The sequence below is a fragment of the Marmota marmota genome, unplaced genomic scaffold (assembly GCF_001458135.2).
Source record: "Marmota marmota marmota unplaced genomic scaffold, marMar, whole genome shotgun sequence".
NCBI lineage: Eukaryota > Metazoa > Chordata > Mammalia > Rodentia > Sciuridae > Marmota > Marmota marmota.
The window spans coordinates 3,278,488-3,303,228 of record NW_026000185.1 but is presented as its reverse complement, the minus strand read 5'-3'; the positions used below and the strand labels follow the sequence as shown (position 1 = coordinate 3,303,228).

Here is a 24,741-nt window from a genome sequence, read left to right as displayed (position 1 = left end):
TTTTTTTTTTTTTTTTTTTTTTTTTTTTTTTTTTACAACAAGCACTTTTTAGATGGTGCTCACTGGGACCTGCCCACTCCTGGCTTCCCAAATCCCTGATCCTGATCCCCTCCCCCCACCCCTGCAGCAGCCATTATCCTCTATCATGCAGCAGAGTTTACTTATTTCTTATCTGTGTAGTTTATTTTCTGCCTCCCCCACACTAGAATGTAAGCTCTGATATCGGGGCTCTTTCCTTGCTCTCCCCTCTGATATAGCACCCGGGACTAGACCAGCACCTGGGATGAGGTCAATAATAACTAAATAGCCTTCAAGTGTTTGAACAAGTAAGTCAATCAAAGTACCTAGGACAGAGATAATACATGACGAGTTTTTATAAAGATACTTTCCTTCTCCCTTTATTGAAGGTTGAGGCTATGTAGTTACCCACATTAAAATTTGGAAGTCAGACTAAAATACTTATAAGACACATATTGGCAGTTGCCACTGAGCTGGCTCTAGTGTAATTAAGATCAAGAAGTCCTTCTTCCTGTCTGAGTAGAATCCTTCTTGCTCTGAGGCAGGGCAACTTCCATAGAAAGCATCCATTAGTGAACTATTTTAACAGCCTTAGGAAGTTACCGTAAGGAACAGAGAAAGAGAAAAAGAAAAAATAAATAAAACCTATTTCCTCTCTTAAATCAATGGCAAATCAGAGAAAGAAAAAAGCTACAAGTACTATTGTGTGGGCCAAATTGGGCAGCTGCCTTCATTAGAAGATGATATTATCCATTGCTAGTTTTCTGCACCCTTTGGCTTCCTATGGGTATGTGTAGCCATTATCCAATTAATGGTCTTTGCAGCTCAAAGGCCAGGGCAGCCCTGAATGCACACACAATGTACACACCCAGTAGACATGGAGTGCCCAGGCATTCTTTGTAGAGAGAGACAAGCGTTATTTATTTTCCCCACTTCTCCCATTAATTGATGGAGAAGGCTCATTCCAGAGCAAGAGGCATTGATGTGGCTCTTTGGTACTCTGTTAAGGTGGAATTCAAATTCTGTATCCCCTGATGCTGCCGAAAAGGCTGACAAACTTTTCTCATTGAGACAGAAAAATAATAGTCGCAGATGGAGTGCTTCTGTTTGAACTGGGGGAGGTCTTTGATGTTGTTCTCCTGAGAGTCACTGGGATGTCATCCATGGTGAAATGGCCCCTGTGCCCCCTTTTTATGTTCCCGTGTGGGTGCACTGGTCTCCTGTGCTTGGTTTGCTCTGGGAGGAAGCTTGGTGCTTAGTTGTCCAGAGAACAGATCTGGGCTCTGGATAATCCTGACGTGGCTTTGGAAGGTCTAGATGCTACGGCTTTACTTTACAGATTTCCAGTGGACCTGACTCGGAAGACCGAAGTTTAAGGGGAAGTCTGAGTCATTACTGCAAAGCAGGTCTGTAGGAATCCAATCAGCACTGAGCGGTTTTCCAGTTTGGGAGGAAATGGAGCTGGAAAATCTGTGTTGGATCAGGGCAGCTGAGTGTAGCTATTGGCTCCTTACATAATGTATTTGTTTTTCATTAAATCACTCAGATAAGGTCTTATTAAAGTGCCATGTATTATTTATCACGTTTCTCATGAAAATGAGCTGAAGGGAAAATCCTGTCCCTTCCTGGGCACTTCGGGCTTTTTCAATGTCAGCTGGCCAATGCCTGTCAATCTGGCAAATTGCTTGGGGCAAGAGGAAGGAATGGAAAGGGTTTGGAAAGACAGAATCTTTGGTTTTTAATTCTATGTGTTTGTGGTGTGGCTTTTTTAAGAATGTTTTTTCCCCTCTTTGGCTTTGTGAGCTGCAAACTAAGAATAAATAAATAAAAGAGAGTTAGAGGGGGAGAAAAGGAGGAACCCCTTCATTTGTAGATCAGAGCTTGTGTGAGGAACCTGACTTCTGAGGTCACATGCAAGCATTTTTTCAAACTAACCACAGCCATCCTCTTCCCTCCCAAAGCAGCCCAAAATACTAGCCCGTAGTCTCTGGATTCCCCCATCACCTTCCGATTGGGATTGGAGGGTTTTAAACAGGCTACTGTGTAGTGTACCTATTAAATTGATGAGATGTGGGAGCCCCCAGGGTGGTTGGGGATTGTTTTTGCAAGGTGGAAAGGAGAAGCCGTCTGGTTGGGGCCCAGTGTTTGGCATAGTAAAGATTTTATGGTTATTGATGGCATTTCACAACAGAACAAGAGCTCTGGAATAATTAATTTCCTTTTCTTCAGAAAGCATTTGGATTTGCCTGCAAAGTGAAGCCAAAGACTCAGTTCAGAGCATTGACCTCTCTGCTGGGAGGTGGGGGTGAGCCCAGGGAGGGATCAGTGGAGATGTCCCTGGTGGACAGTCCCTAGGTCCTGCTCTAAATGCTCTTTCCTGAGAGAGCCCCATCTCTTCTCAGGAATGGACCTATCATCCTGCAGGGTAGGGACACAGCTTCAGCAAGGTATTTCAAGGAGCCCAACAACCATAAAAGATACCATTCAGGCAGCTGATCTGATACTCTGAAAATAAAAAAGAAAATCCAATCACTGGGTCAAAATCTATATTAAAAAAAAAAATATGGCTACTACTCCTGATCATGATTTTACTCTTGCCAAGAATTTTTTCTCTCCCGTGGGGACCAAGGACGAGTTAGAGTCTTAATATTTTATTTTGATTTGTAGATCACATCATATTTTATTGCACAAAGACTAACGAAATCTACTAATGAATAATTATTACTTGATAAAATAAAGGGGAGGGGGGAGACCCGCTTGCAAGAGCAGAATGTTAATTTGGCCAAGGAGGGTTGGCCAGGAAAAGGGGAAAAAAAAAATAAACCATTGTAATTTGCTTGCTGCAGCGGACTAGTAATCTCTTATCAGACGTGGACTTCCCCACCCTGTGCATTTGTAATTGGAGAAGAGTGGGGATTCTGGGCTGGGAGAAGCCCCCTTGCATTCATCGGGAGCCGGCGTGTTAGTGCAAGAGGCTTGATTTCCACGCCAGCCTGGGCGGATTCTCCCCTCCACAGCAGCGGGGCTCAGGGCTGCCTGCCCAGGCTCGGGGAGGCCACAGGGAGGGCTGTACCCCGAGTCCCGGCGGGGCCCCTCTGCCCGCTGCCCTGCCCCGGTGGCGGCTCTGCGCTCAGGCTTCTTACAAAGGGGAATCCCTTTTTCTGTGTTTATCTGCCGACCAGTCGGGCAAACAAACCGCCACCCAAAGCTCCGACTGTGGGGGGCGGGGGGGTTGTCCCAGCGGGGCAGTCGCCTTCAAGGTCCAGCTCGCCTGGATGCTGGTGATGGAGGGCGCACGCTCGCTCGCCCGCCCTCCCCGAGGGAGGCGACTTTTAGCAGACACAATTTAAATTTGGGTGAGTTGTTAAAAAAAAAAAAGAAAGAAAGAAAGAAAGAAAAAAAAGAAAAGAAAAAAGCTAAGGGGAAAGGGGGTGGGGGGGTAAAAGAAAAAAAGAAACACACACACACACACACACACACACGCACACACANCGGGCGCCCGGGAGACAGGATGCAGCATCCTCTGACGGGGGCCACCTGCGTGGCGCTCCCCAACGTGGGCATGTGTCCCCAGCTCTCGTGTGCCTTGACTTTCATGTACTTGCAGCAGGTAAGGCCGGCGCGCGTCTCCTCTCGGGCTGCTGCCCGCTGGGCCGGGCTCGGAACCGCGTCGGGTGGGCTGCACTGGGCGCCTCTCGGGGCTGGGAAGGGGCTCCTGCGGGGGACGCCACGGGGACAAGGGTGGGAGGGAGCCCGTGGTCTCCGTGGAGCCCAGACGCCCTGCGCCAGCCTTTTTCCACCCCCTGCACCCTGTCTGAATACTTTGCCGGATTCCGGATCCGGATTCTGAGCCTGGGTACCCGGAGTTGAAATCATGGAAAATTGCCTTTTTTTTTTTTTTTTTTTTTTGGAATAGCGTTTTTCTCATGTCAGAGAGTCCAGTGGTTATCTGAGCCTAAGACCCCTTTGATGCTGAGAGTTTGGGTATTTGTGGAGGCATTCCAGGTGCCTGATAATTCAGCTGATGTAATGGGGAGTGAAATAAAAAAATGTGTGTGTGTGTGTGTGTGTGTGTGTGAAGTATTTTGTTTCTTAAGTTTGTGTGGTTGTATATTCGGTGCACATGGGATGGGAGCGTTAGGATTTCTGGAGCGTGTCAGCCCCATAATCTGTCTCCAAACTCATTGGCAATGCTTCGAGGAAGGTGAGCGGTTTAGGGTGCCGTCTTTGTAGCATGTAGAAAGGTATTTGTTGTTGTTGTTGTTGTTGTTTATTTGTTGTCTATTTGAGTTCCCCCTCACCCCCTTAGTGGGCTGGTTGGGGGATTCTGTGTGTGCTCTATTTCCTATTTCGTACACATTGCAGAACCTTCAGATGTGTGGCTGTCTTTCTCTGGGTGTTTCCCTGGGACCCTCTCTGCCTCTGTCTCTCTCTCTTACTAGAAGGGACACTGCCTGAGTTGGTCCAGGCTTGGGAATTAGCTCAGCACTACCCTGTGGGTGACAAGCCAGCCCTGGCATTGGGCAAGGGCTGTGGGTGTGAATTGGCAGGGTCGGAAGGGTTTTGTCATGCAGATGGAAGCCTCCCAAGAGCCCCATCCCATTCTGTGAAGTTTGCAGAAATTGTGATCATTTTATCTGCTTTTCTGTTGACTGGTCCAAGGGTACCATTTGTTAATGTGTGTTTGTGTGCTAACTGAACTTCCTTTGCAAGAGTTGAGAGGGGCCTCTTTCCTCAAAGACCCTCAGTTTCAATCTGTGATACAGGGATCTGTGTATTCACAAAATGTCAGGGTTTTGTTTTGAACATTTGGACGTTTGTTATCAAGTTGGTTGCCTCCAGAAAATATTTCTTTGGCATTTTTTCCATTGTAAATCTTTTTAAGAACAGCCTTCAATGGGGGACAAATTGGTTAATCCTTTTAAATACTATTTTTTGCCCTTTTCTCATTTAGTACATCATGACAGGAAACATTTCTCCAGAGTGTATTGATAACATATCATATGATTTATCTATTTCTACTATTTCTGCGTCTTTGCTATGAATGTGTTTTGTGTGTGTGTGTGTGTATGTGTGTGTTTAATTCCTCGGAGTTTCTGCCTTCTAAATGGTTAAACTGGTCTGCTCATCTAGGTACAACTTAGGGAAGAAGCGAGTGACTTTGAGAGGTTATTCTTGCCAGGAAAAGGACGAGGAGTATCTAGGATCAACACAAGGACTCTGAGCCTCTTCTAGGCAGTCTCTCCCCCAAGGGAGAACACCCGGTTCTGGAAAGAGGGGGGCTCACAGGAAGCGTTGGCAGCCATAACAAATATTTAGAAGTGACTAAATCAACATGGCGCTTCCATATGAAGGTAGATGGAAGGTGGGTTTTGAATTGGCTTTGGGAAGGCCCCCGCCCCTGTTGAAAAGACTTGCGATGCTTTCAGTGAACAGATCATAATATGATGCTGAGACATGGTGTCAGAACAGGGTGTGTGTGGTGTGTATTCTCTCTGGCTTTCACTCAATGCATGAAGTGTAGGGCAGGCAGGCATTTATTTTTGCTTCTCTTATTTAGAATCAAGTTTTCTAGCCGCAGTTCTCCCCTATCCTGAAGGCTTACCCTCAGAGCAGGAGGGATGTGCCTTGGGGGGGTCATCTCTCTGGCCATGACTGTCATGATGGTTTGCGTCTGAGTCTCATGCTATTGCTTTTATTTAGCAAATCAGACAATTGGCTGATTAAGAGTGTGAAATAGTTCACTTTAATCTCCATGCACTGCTCACCAATACAGATGACACATCTGCCCATCCATCACCACTTCATTTTTATCTGCTTTTAATCTATAGCTATTGTATCTCTAATTTTGATGAACAGAGAACTAAACTGCAATCGCAAAGTATGTTGGCCAAATGAATGAATCAGGCAGCATTTGTGAGAAATAACATCTCCATTGGAAACATTCTATTTTATATTATTTAGAAATAGACATATTTCAGAAATCCTTGTCATTCAAATCACCCACATCTCATAAAATAAACACAGCCATCTTATTTTGCAGCATTCATCTCTGTGCTTTATAAATACACACATGCAGATCAGGGGCCCACCAAGTCTCTACTGAAGTATATTTTCCTGGAATTGAGTTCCATGTGGGGCTTATTTCTTATTCCACATCTAAAATGACTTCATCGTGGGCTCTCTTTGCCCCAATCCCAACTCCCAGCCTTTCTTCCTACCTTCTCCCGGATTTGTGCCTAGGACAACCCATAAAAGCAGAAATCAATCAGGATGCCTCAGCACACGCGTCTTCTCCGGGTGACCAGCTGAAGACGCCATAACCCTTTTGCCACAAATCACTTATTTATTCCGGCCAATGCGGAGGCAACTTTGGTGTTGGCATTGTTTGACTTATTTCATTTATTTATATTTCCCAGTAACTTTCCTTTAGATGGATGTTTTCTTCCAGTTACAGTTCCGTTCTTCCCCTTTTTCCTCCTTGTTTCTCTATCTTAACATCCAAGGTGTTACCAACATTGGGAACTGCCAGATGGGATGATGTTGTCCTTTCGGCATCCAGATGTGGGGTCCAGGGACATCATCCCTGCGTCCATGCACCTGCAGAGCACGCAGGTGCATGATGTGGACCTCTAGTGCAGAGCACCCGCTCGTGGTCACAGGCCACTCTGAGATGGAAGGAGTCAGTGATCCCTGGAGCACCTCGTGTCCAGGGACAGTCCCCTGCTTCAACTTCCGTGCTTGATGCTCTGCAGTGGCTTCATTCTGCTGTTTCAGATGGCAGATCTTCTTCCCTCAAGTGGACTTCAAACTCACATATCCCCAGGACACAAGCTTCCCAGTGTGCCAACGTGGGGACTCATTTAAACATTCTTGCTTTGAGGGAGAATTCTAAATTCGAATTCCAAATTTGGAGGTTGATGACCAGAGAGAGAGAAAGAGGATCTATTTTGTTTTGTTTTGTTGGTTTGCTTTTTCCCAGAGGAAAATAGAGAAGAGCCACAGGCACACACGTGCACGCATATCCACGTGACACACGAACCTCAGGATGCGCTTCTACCCCAAGTCACCTGGAGGCAAGCACAGAGCACCCATCTGGTGGTCAGGTTTGGGGAGGACACAGCTGTGCAGACCACATGACAGGCTCCCCCCCCCCCCCAGGGCTGCATTTCTTACCGACTTCTAACTCCTGAAAAAGGATCAGTAGCACATTAACTTAGTTTTCCCCGTTCCTAAGCCTCCATCAGCATCTTCCAGTTCTGAGAACGCTTCTCATCCAAGACCTGTTCCCTCAGAACCTTTTAATCAGCCGAAATTTAACAACAAGTCAAATACTTAAAATCCACATTTAAGGGGGTGGGGGGAGAGGGACCTCTAAAGTGGGCCATGCCACTGTCAATATCCTAAGATTGGTAATTTTTCCCACTTAATGATGATCCATGTGGTTTGTTTTAAATAGTGAAGTGGTTTGTACAAAGGGTAATTCCTGGTAAATGAAGCCATTGCTCACTGTGGACATCTTCAGATCGAAAGCAATTGAACTGAAACCTGCGTATCAACCCTTTCTGTCTTTAATTAGAAAGTGGTGCTCGCTGCAGAGAATCACCCGGGAAGAACTGGCTCTCACGCTCAGGCTGGGGGGATAGCGCTGTGTACCAGTCGCGGTGATGAATTTGGGCAGCATTGGGTAGGCCGCAGCAATGATGGCCGTGCAGGAGAGTCCAGTTCTCGTGGCAGTGGCTCAGCTTGTGTTGCTCAGTCTGATGATTTACAGGGGGACAAATGGCATTGTATCACCTTTTTTTTTTTTTTTCCCTCTTGTCTTAATCCGGGGTTGATTTATTAGATGGTGCTGCAGATTGGGGGTAGTCAATAGTGTCAATAATGTAGAAAAGAACCAGGGTAGATTATCTTCACATCTGAATTGGTTAAAGGAATTTAAGTGGCTGGAATGAGTCCCTTTCCAGGCCCAGGTGCCTGTGGAATGGAGGATGTGTCTTTGGGTCTCTTTCTACAGAGATCCTGTGTCATAAATCGGTTAATTAGCCAATCTTCCCCCGTTTCTCTGGTCTTTTTCCAATTAAGGAGAGAAGGCATGAATTGTTGGGAAACGTGGCCAGATAAGCCCCTCATCTCAGGTGGGCTGGACCCATTCTGTGGCAGGAACCTGCGGGCAGGAGCTTGGTTTCCTCCCATGGACGGCGGGTGACTGGGGTGGCATCTGCGTTAAAGCTACTTAATGAAACGTTCGTTTGTAAAATCCGTGAGCATCTGTCTGTCCTCAGACCCGAGTCGCGCACCACCCGACTGCTCTGCCTGCCATTTCCAAGCGGTTTCCGTGTCAGAACATGCCATCGGCCGCTTCTGCCTTTGCCCGAGTGGAGGGAGCCCATGTCATTAGGGCTCAGTCGCCATCTGTTTTCCTTACAGCTGGCCCTTGAGTAATTGTCCAGTAGTGGATGGACTGAGGGTAGACAGTCTTTTTTAGGGTTTTCTGATTCATTGAACCAAGCTCTCTGCCCCAGGAGGAAACATAATGCTTCTTTATTCATATTGGCTGGGTAGAAACAGTGTAGTTTGTCAGGCAAATAATAGTCTTTTGGAAGAGAGAGAAATTGCAACATTGTAAACAAAATCAGGTTGGTGCTTGGGGGCCTGAGGGGGTTGGGCCAGGAGCAGGAGCTGCCATCCTGGGAAGGAGGTGGGGCTGGCAGGCCCGGGCCCTGATGGTCCCCACTCTGAGAGCTTTCTAATGGGACAGGGAGAGGTGTCCCAGTGTGCTGTTTAATTCAATTCAGAAAAGGAAAGAAAGTTCCACCCATCAATAAAGTTTCTTATTTTCTGTGCCACCCAGAGACCTTTGCAGGGCTGAGCATTGGCCTGTAGCGGGCAATACCATTAGGCCCGCCTCCTCCGGCCCTGTTGAGAGGAGCTGTGTCAAACAGGGTCAACTCTTCGGCACAGTGGCTCCAAAGGGCCCTGGCCCTTCTACCATGCAGAGTGCCAGTGAGCTGGGGCCATGAGCAGTGATCCTGCAGGTCCCTGCAGGGAGCAGCAGACACAAGTTACCAAGGGGACTCTCAGAAGAGTTCCAAAATTCAGGGCCTAACTTTGTCTTAGAATTATTGTGGTGGTTATCCTGTTGGTGTGTCCTGGGTCCTGAGAGGGTCTGGGGTTGGAGTGGGGACTTTGCTGCCATTTCTGATCTTCCAACCCTGATTGATTGGTCCTGGTGAAATAGAAAAGTTGACTCCTTCCATTGCCTGGAGTCCCTGTTCTGATCCCCTTGGGTCAATTGTTAAGCACTTGGCAGTGTATGGAGCATCTTGGCTGTGCCTAGATTGGCCTGGTGGACTGTCAGCCACATCACGACACAGACTCTTCCATTCCATTTCTTAACGCCCCCCTCACCACCTAAAACAGAGTTGTATCTAGGCAGCAGTTGTTCAGTGAAGGGGGGGACCAAGGCATGCACCATAAGGACCCTCTAGAGGTGTTCATCAAGGTGAGGCAGTGACTGCCACCCATTTTTATGTATTTATAATTACTCGTTTGACCATGTGTTTATTCTTTCATTGGTTTATGTAGAAATTGTCTCCAGCCATAGTATTTCTGCAACTAAGTTGGAAAGACTACTGCCCTGTGGAAAAAGTGTCCTGGGAAATGAAGAACAGAGGCCACAAGGGAGAGGTTTTCAGATTGTGAGACCTGTGCAGGACACAGAGAACGGTGGCCACAGGACAGGCAGACCTCGAGGTGGAGGTGGGGCTGTGGGAGCCCTGGGCAGGCGCAGGCTGAGGAGGTGCACCAGGAGTGGGGAGGGGCCAGGGCCCAGGGGTGGCCTTCAGAAGTGGGAGGATGGGGCTCAGGGACGCAGGAAGGGAGTAGGCAGTGGGATCTGGTCTGGGGTCGTATGGTTTAGTCTCCATGAATAGGTCGCGGGCTTTCTCCTGTGCTCTAGGGCCATCTTGAAAGGAGGCAAGTGGAAAGGAAAAGGGGTGGAAAGGAATCCTCCCTGAACCAACGAGTCAAAGCCACTGCAGAGCTATGGGGAGCCCACTGGACATTGGGAGCCAAGTTTGGGGCAGGAGGTGGAGAGAGGGTTTTGATCAGAACCGTAAAGAAGGGCACTCACCCTGGTGCACAGAGAGTGCCTTGGCAGCTTTCTCAAAATCGTAAAGTATTGACGAGGTGAGAGAGTTGAGGTGAAGATAACAAGGTGTCTCGGTGTTTCTCAGCCTTTGGGCCTCCAAGGATTCCGCTGCTAATTGTTGCCAACCTTCTCATCACCACAGTTGGTATCTACTTAATAATTTTTTAAACGAGCTGATATTCCATACTTACAGGTAAAGAAGTTGCAGCCCAAAATAAAGTGGCTGAATCCCGGCTGCGATATCATTTCTCCAATTCGTGGAAATAAGCCTTTGTCCATTCAGACGATCATTCATTCATTCCATGTCTATCGAACTCTCTGAGGTACCAGCTACCCTCCTGGAGTCACCCAGTAAGCCAAGCAATCGTCCCTGTTGTCTGGGACAGTCTGCTGTGTTGTTCATCTGGCTGCCATTCTCGAACCATCCACGAGGCACCCCACTTGGGAGAAAGTGGGCCTGACCCCCTGCATTCCTCGGAATCCTCTACCAAGTGGAGCCTGGAAGTGCTCTTTCCTCCCCCCACCCAGTTTGCAGAGATCAGGATTGCAGTTGGCTTGAGTCACCTCTCCTGCGTCTGCTAGGACAGTGACCAGAGCAGACAATGAAGGAAAGCAGTTCGACTGCTCCAACAGGCAGAGGGCTTGAGGCAGCCGGGCTGGGCCGGGGAACCATAGCTGTGGCCTTCCCCACTCAGCCACGCTGCATTTGAGAACATTCTCCCCCCATTCTGATCCCCTTTTCATGTTGTGTTTCAATACACACAGAATCAGAATGAGGAAGTGCAGCCCGAGTGAGAAGCCTTTAGGAGCAAGTGTGTATTCCTAGGGACTTAATGACTTTTTTTTTTTTGCTGCTGTGGAACAAAGTACAGGCAGCTATGGAATCGAAGGGCCTCAGATTTCCTAAGACTGATGAGTAAATGCACAAAAGGTTTAGTCTTAACGAGCCTTTTCTTTTCTCGTGTTTGATGTTTGCCTGGGATTCACTGTGAGGACTAGATTTCTGTTATCAAAAACAACAGCTAAGGTGCCCCGTCTTCCCTCACCAGCACTGCTCTGTTGCTCTGCCGGAATCCAGCCCCCAGTCGAGCTCTGCGGAAGAGTGGGATCTGAGAGATGTCCCCTGCCAATGGCATCTAAAAGCAGAAGGAACAGTGGAGCCTACCCTTTGGCTATCCTACGGTCTTCTCAAGTGCCTTTCAAAATTCAAATGAGAAACCTGTATCTACCTAGGAGGGTGGGTGTCAGCTACCCCTAAAATACGTTTTGTTTTGTTTTTTTTTTTTTTAAATAAGGTGTCTCTGGATTTTCATGGACCAGAAGCCATGATCGGAAGGCTCTCTATCCATCTGTGTTATTCATAATCTGATCCAACACAATTGAACAATCACTTACCCGATTTGAGGCCTCTCTTGCTTCTTCAGAAAAGCAGGGCTGAGACGAACCATTTCATACCCTTCTTTGCATGAGTCAGTGAGATGCACCTTGGTGCTTGGGATGTGGGGGGCCAACCATAGGTGATTTAAATAAACGGGGGTGTCAAAGTGAAGCGGGTTCTGGTATTGGAAGCTCCATATGAACTTTTATCTTCAATTTCTCCCAAATCCACATAACAAATGCACTCATGGTCTGCTGAGGACACAGACCCCAGAAGTTTGGGGGTCCCTCTCAGGTCTCCCGGGACCCCTGCCTGCTCCACTGTCTCCACCCCCTTCCCCCCATGGTCTGTCAGCCGTGCTGCTGGGTGGATTGGAACCGGGCTGCACAGCTCAATTAATGCTCCCTGACAGGAGGAGGGAAAACAAAAGTCTTCTCGCTCTTGTCAGTAGCCAAGTTATTTACTTTCAAAAGCTGACAGACGCACACTGCAGGGGCTTCATTTATTTCCATTCAGAACGTCGTTATTCTGTGACGCAGGAGACGTGGGCCCATGTAGAAGTTGATTCCCATAAGCTTTAGCAGGGTGAGAGCCTGTGAACCAGTGGACTGTCGGCCCGCAAAGGCCAGGGGAGGCCGCCAGGGGCTGGGCACCGCCTGTGTGCTTGGCCCTGATGCCTGGGCCGTGGGCTCAGCTTGGGGATGGGCAGCCGAGGGGGCCAGGTGCCCTGTGATCTGTCCTCTGAGAGGAGGTGTGTTCCCTGCTGCCTGATCATTTGTCCTCTTATTCTGCAAAAGAATGAGCAGAGACCCTTTCCACCTCCTCCTTCATCTGGGGTGCTCTGGGAATTTCTGGAAACAGAAATCTCCTGAAGATGGCTCTGCCTTGGTTCTAATCAACGTGGCTTCTTACGCTCACGCAGGCCCATCCAGGTCACCTGAATAGCACTGTACAGTGGTGTGTGTGTGTGTGTGTGTGTGTGTGTGTGCGCGTGTGCACGCGTGCGCTTCTTCTTCCTTTCTTCCTTCTTCCCCCTGAAAGGTCGGTAATGAGCGGTGAAGCAGGAAAGTGCCCAGTGGAGAAATTCCCTTCCTCTCCCTGCAATGACCGGTCCCTCCACTGGGGGTCTCCGTCCCAAACACAGGACTCTGGATTCTGGAGCATTTTCTTTTTTTCTTTTTCTTTTCCCTTTTTCTCTTTAGGCTGTTTGTGGTTCCATTCAAAAAAACACACAAAAAAAAAAAACAAAAAAAAGAACGGAGCTCTTTCTGTCAACAGGAGGAGTTACCGTGAGACCATTTAGGGACTCGGAGAATCGCACCGTCCTCAGCACGACCATGATAATAATAAAATGATAAAAATAATGAAATAATCAATAACTTTTAGGGAGGACTCTGTGACAAGCACTTCTACGTGGATTCTCACGTTTAATCTCCCATGAAAGGCTTCCAGGGAGTTGGCATTAGTGGTTTCATTTTTAGATGCAGAATCCCAGCTTAGGGGGGAGAATGATGTGGCCAGCCACCCAGGGTCCCTGCAGAGCCCACCCTGGTAGCCAGGACTCCACGCTGTCCCTCGGTCTCTGCCCCTTGGTACCACGTCACCTGTGCCATGCAGGCTTTCAGCTAGGTTCTGACCTGAGGGACCATGGCCAGCCCATGGCGGTCCTCTGTCTCCTCCTCCAGGAGAAACTTGTCAGAAAGGGCCAGGGCTGAGGACAGACCAAGAAGCCCTTGGCCTTGGGCAGGAGAGGGAGAAGGGAAAGCAGAAGGCTGGCGGGAAGCGCCGGCCCCCGGAATGATGGAGTGTGCATTTCTCTGCAGCCCGTTCCGATCCCCAAATCCCCCTTGTGCTGAGGAGCTCTTCAACTAACACAGGAAATGCAGTTGCTGCCCGGCACCGTATTAATGATTTATACACCACACCGCTGCTTTGTTCCCCGCCAGGGCCTGGGCCTGTTCATAAAGGCATCTCAGGGAGTGGGGTCCTGGCTCGCCATGCCGCGGTGCTCGGCGCAACACGGCTGCACATAAATCAAAGGAATTGAGCGCTTTATAACCTTCCTGAGCTCAGAGGTGGTGTGCGCGTGCGGGCGTGGGGTGTGTGTGTGTGTGTGTGTGTGTAGTTTTAATCAGATTCACTTAGGGACATTTTCACTGCCTTTCTGTAAAGAAGGAGTGATGGAAGGGAGCCATCTATCTTAGGCTGGTTTCACGGTGGCCCCGTGGCCCTATTGGTCTCCCATTTGGGGTTTATGCTCTTCTGTGTTGTCTAGGAAAAGGGGCTGCCACTGTTGGATTAGCATAAAAAGATGCAGACCCCATTAGAGTCCCCCTTTTCCTCCAGAGCGTCAGCAAGCACGGAGGAGCGGGCAGGCGACATGGCTCTGAGCAGATCACCACCACTCTCAGCAAGCCAACCCAGCCTCCTGCGCTCTGCAAACAATGGGATTTTTGAAGCTTTTAGGAATTATTCCTATTTCAAATCGTTCTGCTTTGGTTTCTTCCGGATGTAGATTCAGGATCGAGGGAACTTTGTTGAGTGTAAACCACATACAGCTCTGGTCTTAGCCTCAGGTGGATTTATTTATTTATTTTCCTAATTGGAAGGAAAAAAAATGATCTCACCCTATGCTTTATTTGAAGTCCTCAATCCCTCTTTCAGGATATCTGCAGAGAGAAGCTGGTGTTCTGTTTTTATTTTGGATGGCGCCCGTGTTCTCTTAATTATGTCATGTGTTTCATTCCGTGTGAGGTTGTATTTTTTCTTTCCCTATAGGACTGGGAGCTGAAAACTAACAGAAGACTGAGTAGGAGGTTGCAGGGAAAAACAAGAAATGTTTAGGAAATTAGAACGATACTTTGAATATTCTATCCAGCAGGATTATTTTTGTATAAGATGATTTTAGGAAAGGAAATGCTCTTACTTAAAAAAAAAAAAAAGTCAGGCTTTTAAGAAATAAACATATCCATTTAGTTGAATTGCTAAATGAAACAATAAATGCAAAGATGCATGAATAAAGCCCCCTACACCCCAACTGGGGCTTGAATTTTCTTTATAAATGTCCAAGTTGGGCCTAACTGGTTCTTATTAACCTCTATGCCCGGGCAGAAATAAAAAGTAGTTTTTTTAAAACCATCCAGTCATGCAACGGAAACACACATCTGGGGGAAAGATTGTCTTTGACAACGTCTCTCTGGAAAGTGAAGAGTAGCATGCACGTTGACATAAGCAAATTAAGGATGTTACAGAATTTTTTCATCACAGGAAATAGGATCCAGTGTTCTGGACCCAGAGAGCAGGTGTCCTGCAAAAGGCAGTTTACATTCACATTGTACAGAATCCCGTGTTTGCATTTGTCCCCTATTATGTGAATCCGTGAGTGTCTCATTGTCTTTAATTATGTCTACGAGGCACAAGACAGCCGTCAACATCTGCTCCATTGTTTACTTGGTTTACATATAGCTTTGATGGGTTATTAAACAATCTATTTTTCAAACCCAAAACAGAGAAACCAGCCGAACCCATATTATGGTATTTTGTAAAGACTCATTATGCATTTAGCACTTGGGATTTCTGCAAAGCTGGTGATTCACCCAAATAAACAGCGCTTTCTTCTGATAGGGTTTCTTGGCTCTGGGAAAAATATCAATTTCCAACATAAAATCAAATCACATTTCCTCCTTAATGGTATACCATGCCAGAAAGACGATGTGTTAATATAAGGGACAGATCCTCTCCCTTCCACACTTTTTTTTTTTAAATCAGAAAAAAAGAACAACTTTCTAAAATAAGAAAGTCTTTTAATTCGAGTCTGCAATTCCTATATTATATAATACAACTATCTGCTTTTACATGAGGAGGACGTTTGAGGGCTGATACGATGCTGTCAGAGAAGTGCTGTCTTTTCTACCTTTTAAACAGTGTTCCCTACACTGTGCAATCTATTTAGGAGAGGTTCATGCAGCCATCTAGCTCAGAGCAGGTGACAGACATCACCATGATGAAGTCACCTCAAACCTGGCCTTGTCACTGAAGTCAAATGGCTAGTCATTAAGTCACTCATTCATTCAGTACATATTTATTTAGCCTCTGCTGGGTCTCCAACTGGATTCATCATGAAGGATACATGGGCGAGGAAGCCACGTCCGCCCCCCCCCCCTCGTGGAGTCCCAAGTTCGTGGTGGAGACAGGCAGGGGGTCAGCAGGTTAATGTGAGTTGCAAGGTGTGACAGGTGCTCTGAAGGGAAGGGAGAGGAGCCCCCAGGGAGGACTGAGGCTGCATCCAGGGGAGGGACGCTGTCACTGAAGAAGTGGCCCAGAAGCTGAGGGCAGGGAGGTGGGCAGGCAGTAAAGATCAGGGTGGAGAAGGCAAAGGGTACCCAGTGGCCATGGCCTGCCTCAGTGGCCTCAGGGACACAGTGGGGGATGGGAAGAGAGCCGGTGATGGGCCAGGCCACAGGGGCATGGGGGCTCTGACCCAGGTCCTGGGTCTCATTCCAGGGAGAATAACAGAGAGGCAGTAAGAACCCTGAGGGACTTTAAGAGGGAGATGGAGGTGGAAACACGGAGCCTGCTCAGAAGACCACCTTGGCTGGGAATAGGTTGGACAGACAGGAGGGCAACCCAAGGTGAGGCCCACAGGGGTCAGGAAGGCGGCGTGAAGGTGGCTGGACTTGGTTGACACAGAGATGCCCAGGACAGCAGGAGTGGAAGTTTTGGGAAACAGGCCGCGCACTTATCCCTGAGTCCAATGTCTGCCCAAAGGCGGGCCCTGCAGGCTGGGCTGGGAGGACATTGGAAGGGCTGCCCTAGGTGCATGAGGCTTCTCTGGGGCACTCTGGAGTGGCCGATTTCAGCCTCTGTCTGGCCACAGCTCCCTGAGTGTCACTCGGAATCTCCGTGGCTGGTTGGTACAATGTCCAGTGTCAACGTCCTCATCTGTCAAGTTATGCCTTTGCTTAGAAGGGCCATCGCCCACATCCTGGCTGCAGCCTTCTGGTCTGGGGAGCCAGCTGATTGCACGGGTGGTGGGCAGCGCCTCTCGCCCTCCCGCTAGCCCAGGCGTACCGGCATGAACTGCATCATGAACCAACTTCAAGCCTTAGACGTCTTGTGAACCCTGTGGGCCTCAGCCTAGCTATGGGGACATGTCCATTGACCTCTCCAAAGCCTGGGTTCCACGTTTGTGAGATAGAGGGAGTTGCAGGGTTGGCGGCAGGACATCCTCAGGAGTGTGGCACCCGGCAGTTTATATAGCTGGTGGAAAGAGCCCTGTGCATGTCTGGACTTTGGCTGTTGGTAGTGGAGATGGGGGCAGAGCAGGCCCAGGAGGTGAGGAGGCCACAGTGCTGATGGTAGTAACGGTGGTCGTGATGGAGTGGCAGATGGCGCTGGACATGGCGTGCTGGTGACAGCGATGACGTTCAGTGACTACAGTGATGAGGGTCAGAACGCAGCGTGGTGGCTTCACATGACTCCTGGATTCAGATTTGGTTCAGGGAGGCCACTGGCCCCACTCCATGTGCCTAGACAGATTACCTGACCCCTGTTTTAACTGTCTTTTCTGTATCATGGAACCGTATTTATCCTGTCATGAGGAAGATGAGATAAACCCATACCGTGAAACAAATCAGGGCACCATTTGTTGTCACAGACAAACTTAAAAACGAACATAGACAATGTTTGTCACGTAAGAAGCTGGCACAGGGAACAGCCTTATAAGTAATGGGGGGCATCTCATGGCTTGGGGTCATCTTCTGTTTTCTTATTTTGCTCTTTGTGGAAGACAGGAAAGGCCACCCTCCTCTCACGGCCAGACGCCCCCACCTCTCCATGTACCTGCGCAGCACAGGTGTGTGGCGCGCCTCAGCTCTGGCACAGCATGACGTGGCAAAAGCTCCTGGTAATGACAGAAACTGCGCCGAGGGTGCTCCGCACAGTGGGCAGACGACACACCACGCACAGGGTGATAGATAGTGTTGGCAAACACCGGGTCCCAGTGGGAGCAGAGACGGCTGGGGATCAGCCGCACAGACGGGAGGCCCCACGGGTGGACCTAGCCACGCCAGCGCCGGGCTTTGTTTGGTGTTGTTTTTCCTTTTTCATCCTAATTTTAAACCTTCAGTTCCCTTCTGTCCCTTTGTTCTATTTTGGTCCTAAAAGGAGCATTCGTCTCTGCGGCCAGCCAGGAGTCTCCAAGGAAGTGAGGCCGGCAGGGTGATCTTTAAAGGAAGGGCCTCCTGAATCTGCGAATCCCCAGCTGTGCGCCCTGTTGCCGGGGGAGAGGGAAAGGAGCACAGGAGTGTTTTCTGGAAGGCTGGCTTGTGGAGCTCGCCCGATCACCCCGAGAGCTGGTGGGCAGAAGAATCAGGACCCCACTGGCCCAGGACAGTAGCCCTTCCTTTTTGGTTATCACTGTTAACATTTAAGAATCGCACACGTTAGTGGGTCAGACTGTGGCGTTTCCACACATGCGTCTGTGGGGCTTTGATCCGATCCGATGTGATTGTGAGCATTTGTAGAAGGGACAGACGTCTCCCTCTGCCAAGCATTATGTAAAGAAGCCACGGACTATGGTGGGCTGACTCCGGGTCCATGCTGGCGTCTGGGTCTCAGGATGGTCTGGAGAGGCTGCTGTCTACTTGGCCCGGCTCTGCAGCAGTGGGGTTTCTCTAGAAGGATATTTTGGGATTCTAGTTCTCCACCCACCAGGCTTTTCTGGGGACTCGAGGAGTTTTAGTACGAAGGCGAGGTTTATCACGCGGACGCCGCAGCGTTGGTGGCGGCTCCTTAGTAGATTTCCAGGATTCCTCCCTCGGCAATTGCATCAATATCCTCAGACATGGAAAGCCTGCCGAGGAGAGGAATCAGGACCTGGAAGCAGACAGGTAGGGCTGCGGCTGTTGATCTGCCACTCAGGCAGCCGTGGGACGTCATCCCTCGCGTTCAGTAGGCTCATCTGAAGAAAGGGGCTGCTGGAGAGAGAGGCCCAGGTCCCGGGATCATTAAAACATGAAATGGGTCAGAATCCCTGAGGTGAGCCAGGCACTGGGCACACACCTGCCCTCCCAGCTACGTAGGAGGCTGAGGCAGGAGGATCCCAAATTCAAGGCCAGCCTGGATAATTTACTGGGACTTTGTCTCTAAATAAAAGGGGTGGTGATGGCTGGCCGGGGACCTAGATTTATGGCAAAGTGGTTGCCTGGCATATGTGAGGCCGTGGGTGTGATCCCTAGTACCCAATAAATAAATAAATAAATAAAAGGCTTTTAAGGGAAGCTTTGGCACACAGAAAATTCCAGAAAAGTGTTTGTTAACAAAATAAGCAAAAGCGGGGATTTAATTATTGTTTACTTATTGATGAAAGCAGGAGACTCCGGGGTCAACTGGGTGGGGAGTGAGCTGTCACTGAAGTGCCAGTATTCCGGCCAGGTTAGGAATAGACGCGGTCAGGTCCCTCAAAGACAAAAACACTGGACAGAGCACCAGCACTTCAGAGAGACTTAAGTCCACGGAATGTTAAGTGTGGTGTGACATTATCTAGAACACTCCCCCCAGTAAGCCTGTGAGGGAAGGAATGCGACCCTCGGTTTATAAGAGAATCAACTGATGTTCAGGAAGGTTAAGTCACTTGCCCAGGGCCACACAGTCAGGAATGGTTAGAGCCAGAACTTGTTCTCAAAATAGATATGGCTCCGATCCCTGCATTGTTAGCCAGGATGGTATAGTCCTGCTAATTTTTGTTTTAATTTGGGTTTTATTAGTAAATTAGAGACTGGGTGAAGTAGATTAAAAAAAACATGTATTTCCTGGAGAGGCCATGGGGCAGGGGCTCTAGAGACAGATTCACCAGGTCGTGTGATCTGTGTGACCTTGGGAAAGTTGTGTGACCTCTCTGTGTTTCAGCTTCCCCACGTTCTATGAGGGTGGAAAGAGCATTTACCTGATAGAGTTGTTAGGAAGAATAAATGAGTCCATACCCAAAGAGGCTAGACGTTGCCTGGCAAATAATACATGGTCTCTATAGTTGAAAAAGTATTTAAAAATAGACTTGAGTGTAAGAGTCATAAAGGAAATGAGGTCACTCGGGGAGGTTCTGCTTTTGATGTCCCCACAGTGTCCCAGAAGGACACTGCTAATCTGGGAAGTTGAAAACCCACCTGTCACAGGCCCGCTGTTGCCACCAGCTGCCTGGCCGTGACATCCTGGGGAAACCATCTTGCAGGGTCAGCTCCTTGGCTAATCCTCAGATGGACAGCTCAGCTGTGCAGCCTGGCTTGGTGTGGTCCTGGGCCTCTTGCTTCTCTTGTCTGGTCTGTGAGGCCCAGCTGCAGAGTCCCTGAGAGCCCGAGTGTATTGCCACCTCCTGTTCCCCCCAAGTGCTATTGGGTGGGTTTCCTGTCCTGCCTGGTGCCCGCTTGCGGCTGGACAGTGTCGGTTTCCTGGCCTGGAGCTGGAGGGAGAGCTCAGGCCGAGAGCAGCCACAAGCTGCTGTGGTTGACCGTCTACGCGTGGAATAGGGGGCCAAGGCTGTGGTTTTGGACCTGTTGGTGACGGCCTTGGTTCTGTGATCCAGAATGCCTGGGCACCTCCCCAAGATGTTTGGCCCTCTTGCCACCTCAGAATCGTGTCCCCTGCCAAGCCGTGAGTAGTGCCCTCTGAGTGGCAAGCACCTCAGAGTCCAGGCCAGTTAGCACATCAGTGGGTCTCCCGTGAGAATGGCCATTTGACCTGTTAAGGGAGCAACTCTGACTCTACCCCTGTTTTCCTTTATCAGAGTGCACACTGGCTACAGGCCTCAATTCTGAGAGCAACTCCAAGGTCCCTCCAGGGGCCACCGACAGGTCTCAGAAGGACCCGGCACTTCCTACAGTGATATGGAAAATGGTGGGAATTAATGCAGTTCTTCTGGGATGAGGGGGAAGTGTCAAAGTGGTCTACACATCAAAAAGTAAGAACCAAGAACCACAGCTTGACCCTGAGAAGAGGTATTAATCAGGGGAAATCAAGGTCCGTCCAGCCCTGGAGGTGAGCCTGTGCCTCAGCATCACAAAGAAAGGACAAAGGATGACCTCCTCAGCCATCCTCCTGACCCCTCCACCCTTGGTTCCCCCAGGATGAGGGTCCCCACTCCCTGGAGGCTTGGAAGGTGGCCTCGGTCAACTTTCCTCTAGGCCTCAGAGTCTTCTCCTTCTTCTGCTCCCTTTGCTTTTACAGTCTGTGGCCACCGATCACCATGACAAGGGTGGACACTGAGTGAGGAGTTGAGGGACAAGGACATTAGAGGCCACTCAGCTCGAGTGTGGCCCAGGCCAACCTTTCTCATAGTAGGTAATCAGTGTCACATGCCAGAAAAGCTCCTCTCAGTAGCCCACAAGAGGGGGTCTCGGCTCAAGCCACAGCTCTGCCCGTGGTGGCTGTCTGGCCGTGGCCAGGGCACATCCCCTCTCGGGGCCTTTGTTTTCTTCTTGGTAATATCATAAACTTAGTAGGATCTACTCTGTAGGAGCAAAAGGCACAAACTGAAAGAGTAGAGAGGTGGGATTAGGGCAGCGTCTGGCACATGCCCTGCATTGAACAAGTGGTGGCAGCCGTGATAAGAAGTAGGAGGAAGGAAAGAAGAGAAAAAACAAATCATCCCAGAGCTGGACTCGAGTGTAATTCTTCATGACCAGATAGTCAGATAGATGATGAAACTGACAGATAGATGGATGAATGGGTGAGTGAGTTGATGGATGGATGGATGGATGGGTGGATGGATGGATGAGTGGATGAGTGGATGAATCAGTGGATACAGGGATGGATGAGTGGATGAATGGATACGTAGATGGATGGATGTGTGGATGGATGAGTGGTAGATAAGTGGATGAATGGAAAGGTGGATGGATGGATGGATGAGTGCATAGATGGATAGACGGATGGTTTGGTAAATGGATGGATGGATGATGGATGGATGGATGAATGAGTGCACAGATGGATAGACAGAAGGTTGGGTGAATGGATGAGTGGATGGATAGATGGATGGATGATGGATAGATGGATGAATGAGTACATAGATGGATTGACAGATGGATTCTTGGATCAATGGATGGATGGATGGATGGATGGATGGATGAATGGCTGGCTGGCTGGCTGGATAGATAGATGGATGGTTGGGTCAATGGATGAATGAGTACACAGATGGATAGACAGAAGGTTGGGTCAATGGATGAGTGGATGGATGGATGGATGATGGATAGATTGATGAATGAGTATGTAGATGGATAGACGGATGGTTGGATCAATGGATGAATAGATGGATGAATGAATGGCTGGATGGCTGGCTGGATAGATAGATGGAAGGTTAGGTCAATGGGTGGATGGATGAGTGGATGAATAAGTGGATAGATAGTTGGATGGTTAGATGCATGGTTGGATAGGTGCATGGGTTAATGGCTGAGTGAATGAATACCTGGATAGATGAGTGGATACATGGGTGAGTACTTGCATGAGTGAATGGTTAGATGAATGAATAGATGGGGGATGAGTGGGTGAATGGATGGGTGGATGGAAGGATGGATGGCATGTCAGTCATCCAGTTTAGAAAGTTTGGGTCAAACAAGGTCACTTTTTCTTCCTGTGGCATTTCCCAGATGCTTTTATATGCTAATCGCCATCCTGAGTCTCCAAGAGGGCGGAAACAAGCTAACCCTGTCCGACTTATTTGACCGTGGAGTTCTGTTACAGTAAGGCTCTAATGAGGCCTCTACTGAGCAGCTCTGACTGGGGAGCTGCCGCCCGGCACTCCATTGCTAAGCAGAAGACAATGCACTCCGAGCTCACGTGGCTCAGCCATTCAGCAACGGCCTGGGGTCTGGACAGAAAAGCTCCATCCCCCATCCCGGAGTTGCGTGCTGTTTGGAGTGTCCTCTGTGCCAGCTTCGACAGGCACCTGCAGCCCAGAGGGCCAGAGAGGCCAAGGAACACAAAGGAGGTTGTAGGGAGCAGTGATTATTCATCTCCCATTCTGAGAGTCCTCAGGGAGGACCCACCGGCCTCACGCAAGGTCAACTAATTCTCAAACCCCGTTGCCATTCATCCCCCGACAGGTCAGAGGTCGGTTCCTGAAGCATTGCCTATCTCAGCAGAGGTGATGTGCCGGGTTGATATTCTTAGATTTGCTCATTCAGCCAGTCAGTCTGGCTTTCAGAGGAGAATCAGGTCAAGAAGCACTTAATGAACCAAGAGGAGCCGCGTGCCTCCTGGACCACAGGGGCTCAGGTTTCTAATGATAATCAGCAGCCTCCTCACTTGCAAAACCTACTGGAATTTTCTTTGGGCATTTTTATAACCCGTTTTGGAGGTGGGACAGTCCTGCTGGGTAGGGTGACACAGTGTCCCGGATCCTTTGGGTTTCTGCCGATGGAAAGGCACCAGCTTCCTCCCCACAAACCGTCCCATGGACTTGGATTTCTAAGTCTGGTCTCCAGACTTAACTTTCCATGCCCGGAGCCCACATACCTGTATCCTGCCTCAGCACCTGTGCTTTAAATGTTGTATTTGGAACATGGAAAAAGGAGAAACGCTCTCCACCAGGAAGGTGCTTCCAAAGTTGCATCTGTAGGCACGATTTCATTTAACCAATTAGTGATTATAAGGAGGAAGAGTTTGATATTCCCATCTTGATGCTCCAGCTGCTGCTGATTCGTTTGTCACTGACGACTGGCAGCACCCATAGACTGTGCATCTGCGATGAGCCGTCCTTCGTTTAACTCACTAGACCATAAGTTATAATTACGGACCAAATTCTGATTTTACAAGTAATAACTCCAAGGCACAGAGAGGTTAAGTAATGTGCAGGAGAACACACAGCTAGTAGTTGGTGGAAACCGGACTTTCCATGTAGGCAGAATGTGGTCTCTTTGCTATGCTACGGTGTTTCCAGCAAGGGGATCAGGCGTGGTCCTTGAGAGGGTGGTAACGCAACAAGAATAGTAATGCTTCGTAAGCACTTGGCGTCCTGGCAAGATTGCCGTGTGCCAATTCACACATGTGTATGAACTGACAGGGGTCCCTGCTGGGCTGGTGAGCCAGCTTCTCTTCCAGGGATGGGGCTTTCCTGCTGGACGGGCTCCCCACTGAGGATTCCAGAGGTCTAGAACTAGAGGACGGTCTGGTTGATGGCCCGTGTGTCCACCTGTGCAGCCTGGGGAAGCGCTTCCTACACCTGCCTTCTCCTGGGTAATCAGGTTGATGTCATTGTGACTCGGGGGCCACGCTGAGCTGCCCGCTCTCTTGGAGCCTGCCTTCCTGTCTGGGAATGCTCATTCAAGAATGTAACCCTCAGGTGACATCCCAAAGGACCAGCCTTTCAAGACACCTGCGAGGCCAACCTCTTCCCTACCGCGTCCTTGTCCAGTAGGGTGGAGTTGGAGCGCTTGCCGGGGCTGCGTGGTATTTAGTGATTTGGGGTCGTGCTGCTGCATTGGCCTGACGATTCTTGATGATTTAGCAGGTGTCGGAACTGGTTAGAGAGAGATCTGCTTCTTGGTAACGGGCACGGCAGGCATTTTCTTATTTAACCCTGATCAGGTGACTTGACGGCCCTGAACTTGCATCACGTCCTGTAGGTGAAAGGTCATCTGAAGTACTCATGAGCATCTGGTCTGTGCCCAGTCCTGGGAGAAAGACGGGAAGACCAAGTAGTGGAGGAGGTGATGGGGGAGGAGAGATGGAAACTCACCTGGCTGTAAACACCAGTCAGGTCTTGACTATGCTGAGTCAACGCGTGATTGATAGCTCGGGATCTTTGCTGATCAGACCATATGTGCTAAAGAAAGTGGGGAGCGGGGGGCCCTGGCGCGGGGCTGCTGGCAGAAGGGCGTGGATGTCCATGGACGTGATCACCTGGGCAAGAGCCGCGTGCGCATTCTAAGGGAGACCGTGGCGCGGGCGTCGGTGGGAGCCTGACACTGACCAAGGAGCAGAGGTGAGAGTATGATCCTAGAGGGACAGGATAGACACCCTGAAGGACGAAATAAAATAAACCAACTCTTTTTTGAATACCTTCCAAGTGCCAGGGACGCCCACATGCAGCTTGACATTTCACCGCCACCACGCACCTGTGAGCAGGTCCTGGTGCTGTTCGGCGTCCCCCCTGTGGGGATGAGGGCTTCAGGCTGAGCACATCGTCCTGAGGACGCCAGACACT

General features: G+C 49.3%; 1 protein-coding gene across 28 annotated transcripts in view; it reads left to right on the top strand.

Moving 5' to 3' along the window:
• Rbfox1 (RNA binding fox-1 homolog 1) overlaps nt 1-24,741 on the top strand; it is a 1,613,147-nt gene that overhangs the window by 1,276,580 nt on the left and 311,826 nt on the right. For 3 of the 28 annotated variants that reach the window (XM_048790126.1, XM_048790115.1, XM_048790129.1), the window contains exon 1: nt 3,517-3,628. The exons of the other annotated variants lie outside the window; for them this stretch is intronic. In XM_048790126.1, coding sequence (XP_048646083.1) covers nt 3,530-3,628 — 99 coding nt within the window. In that variant the 5' untranslated portion in view covers nt 3,517-3,529. Of the gene's footprint in view, nt 1-3,516; nt 3,629-24,741 lie in introns of those variants that run through there. 28 annotated transcript variants of the gene reach the window in all.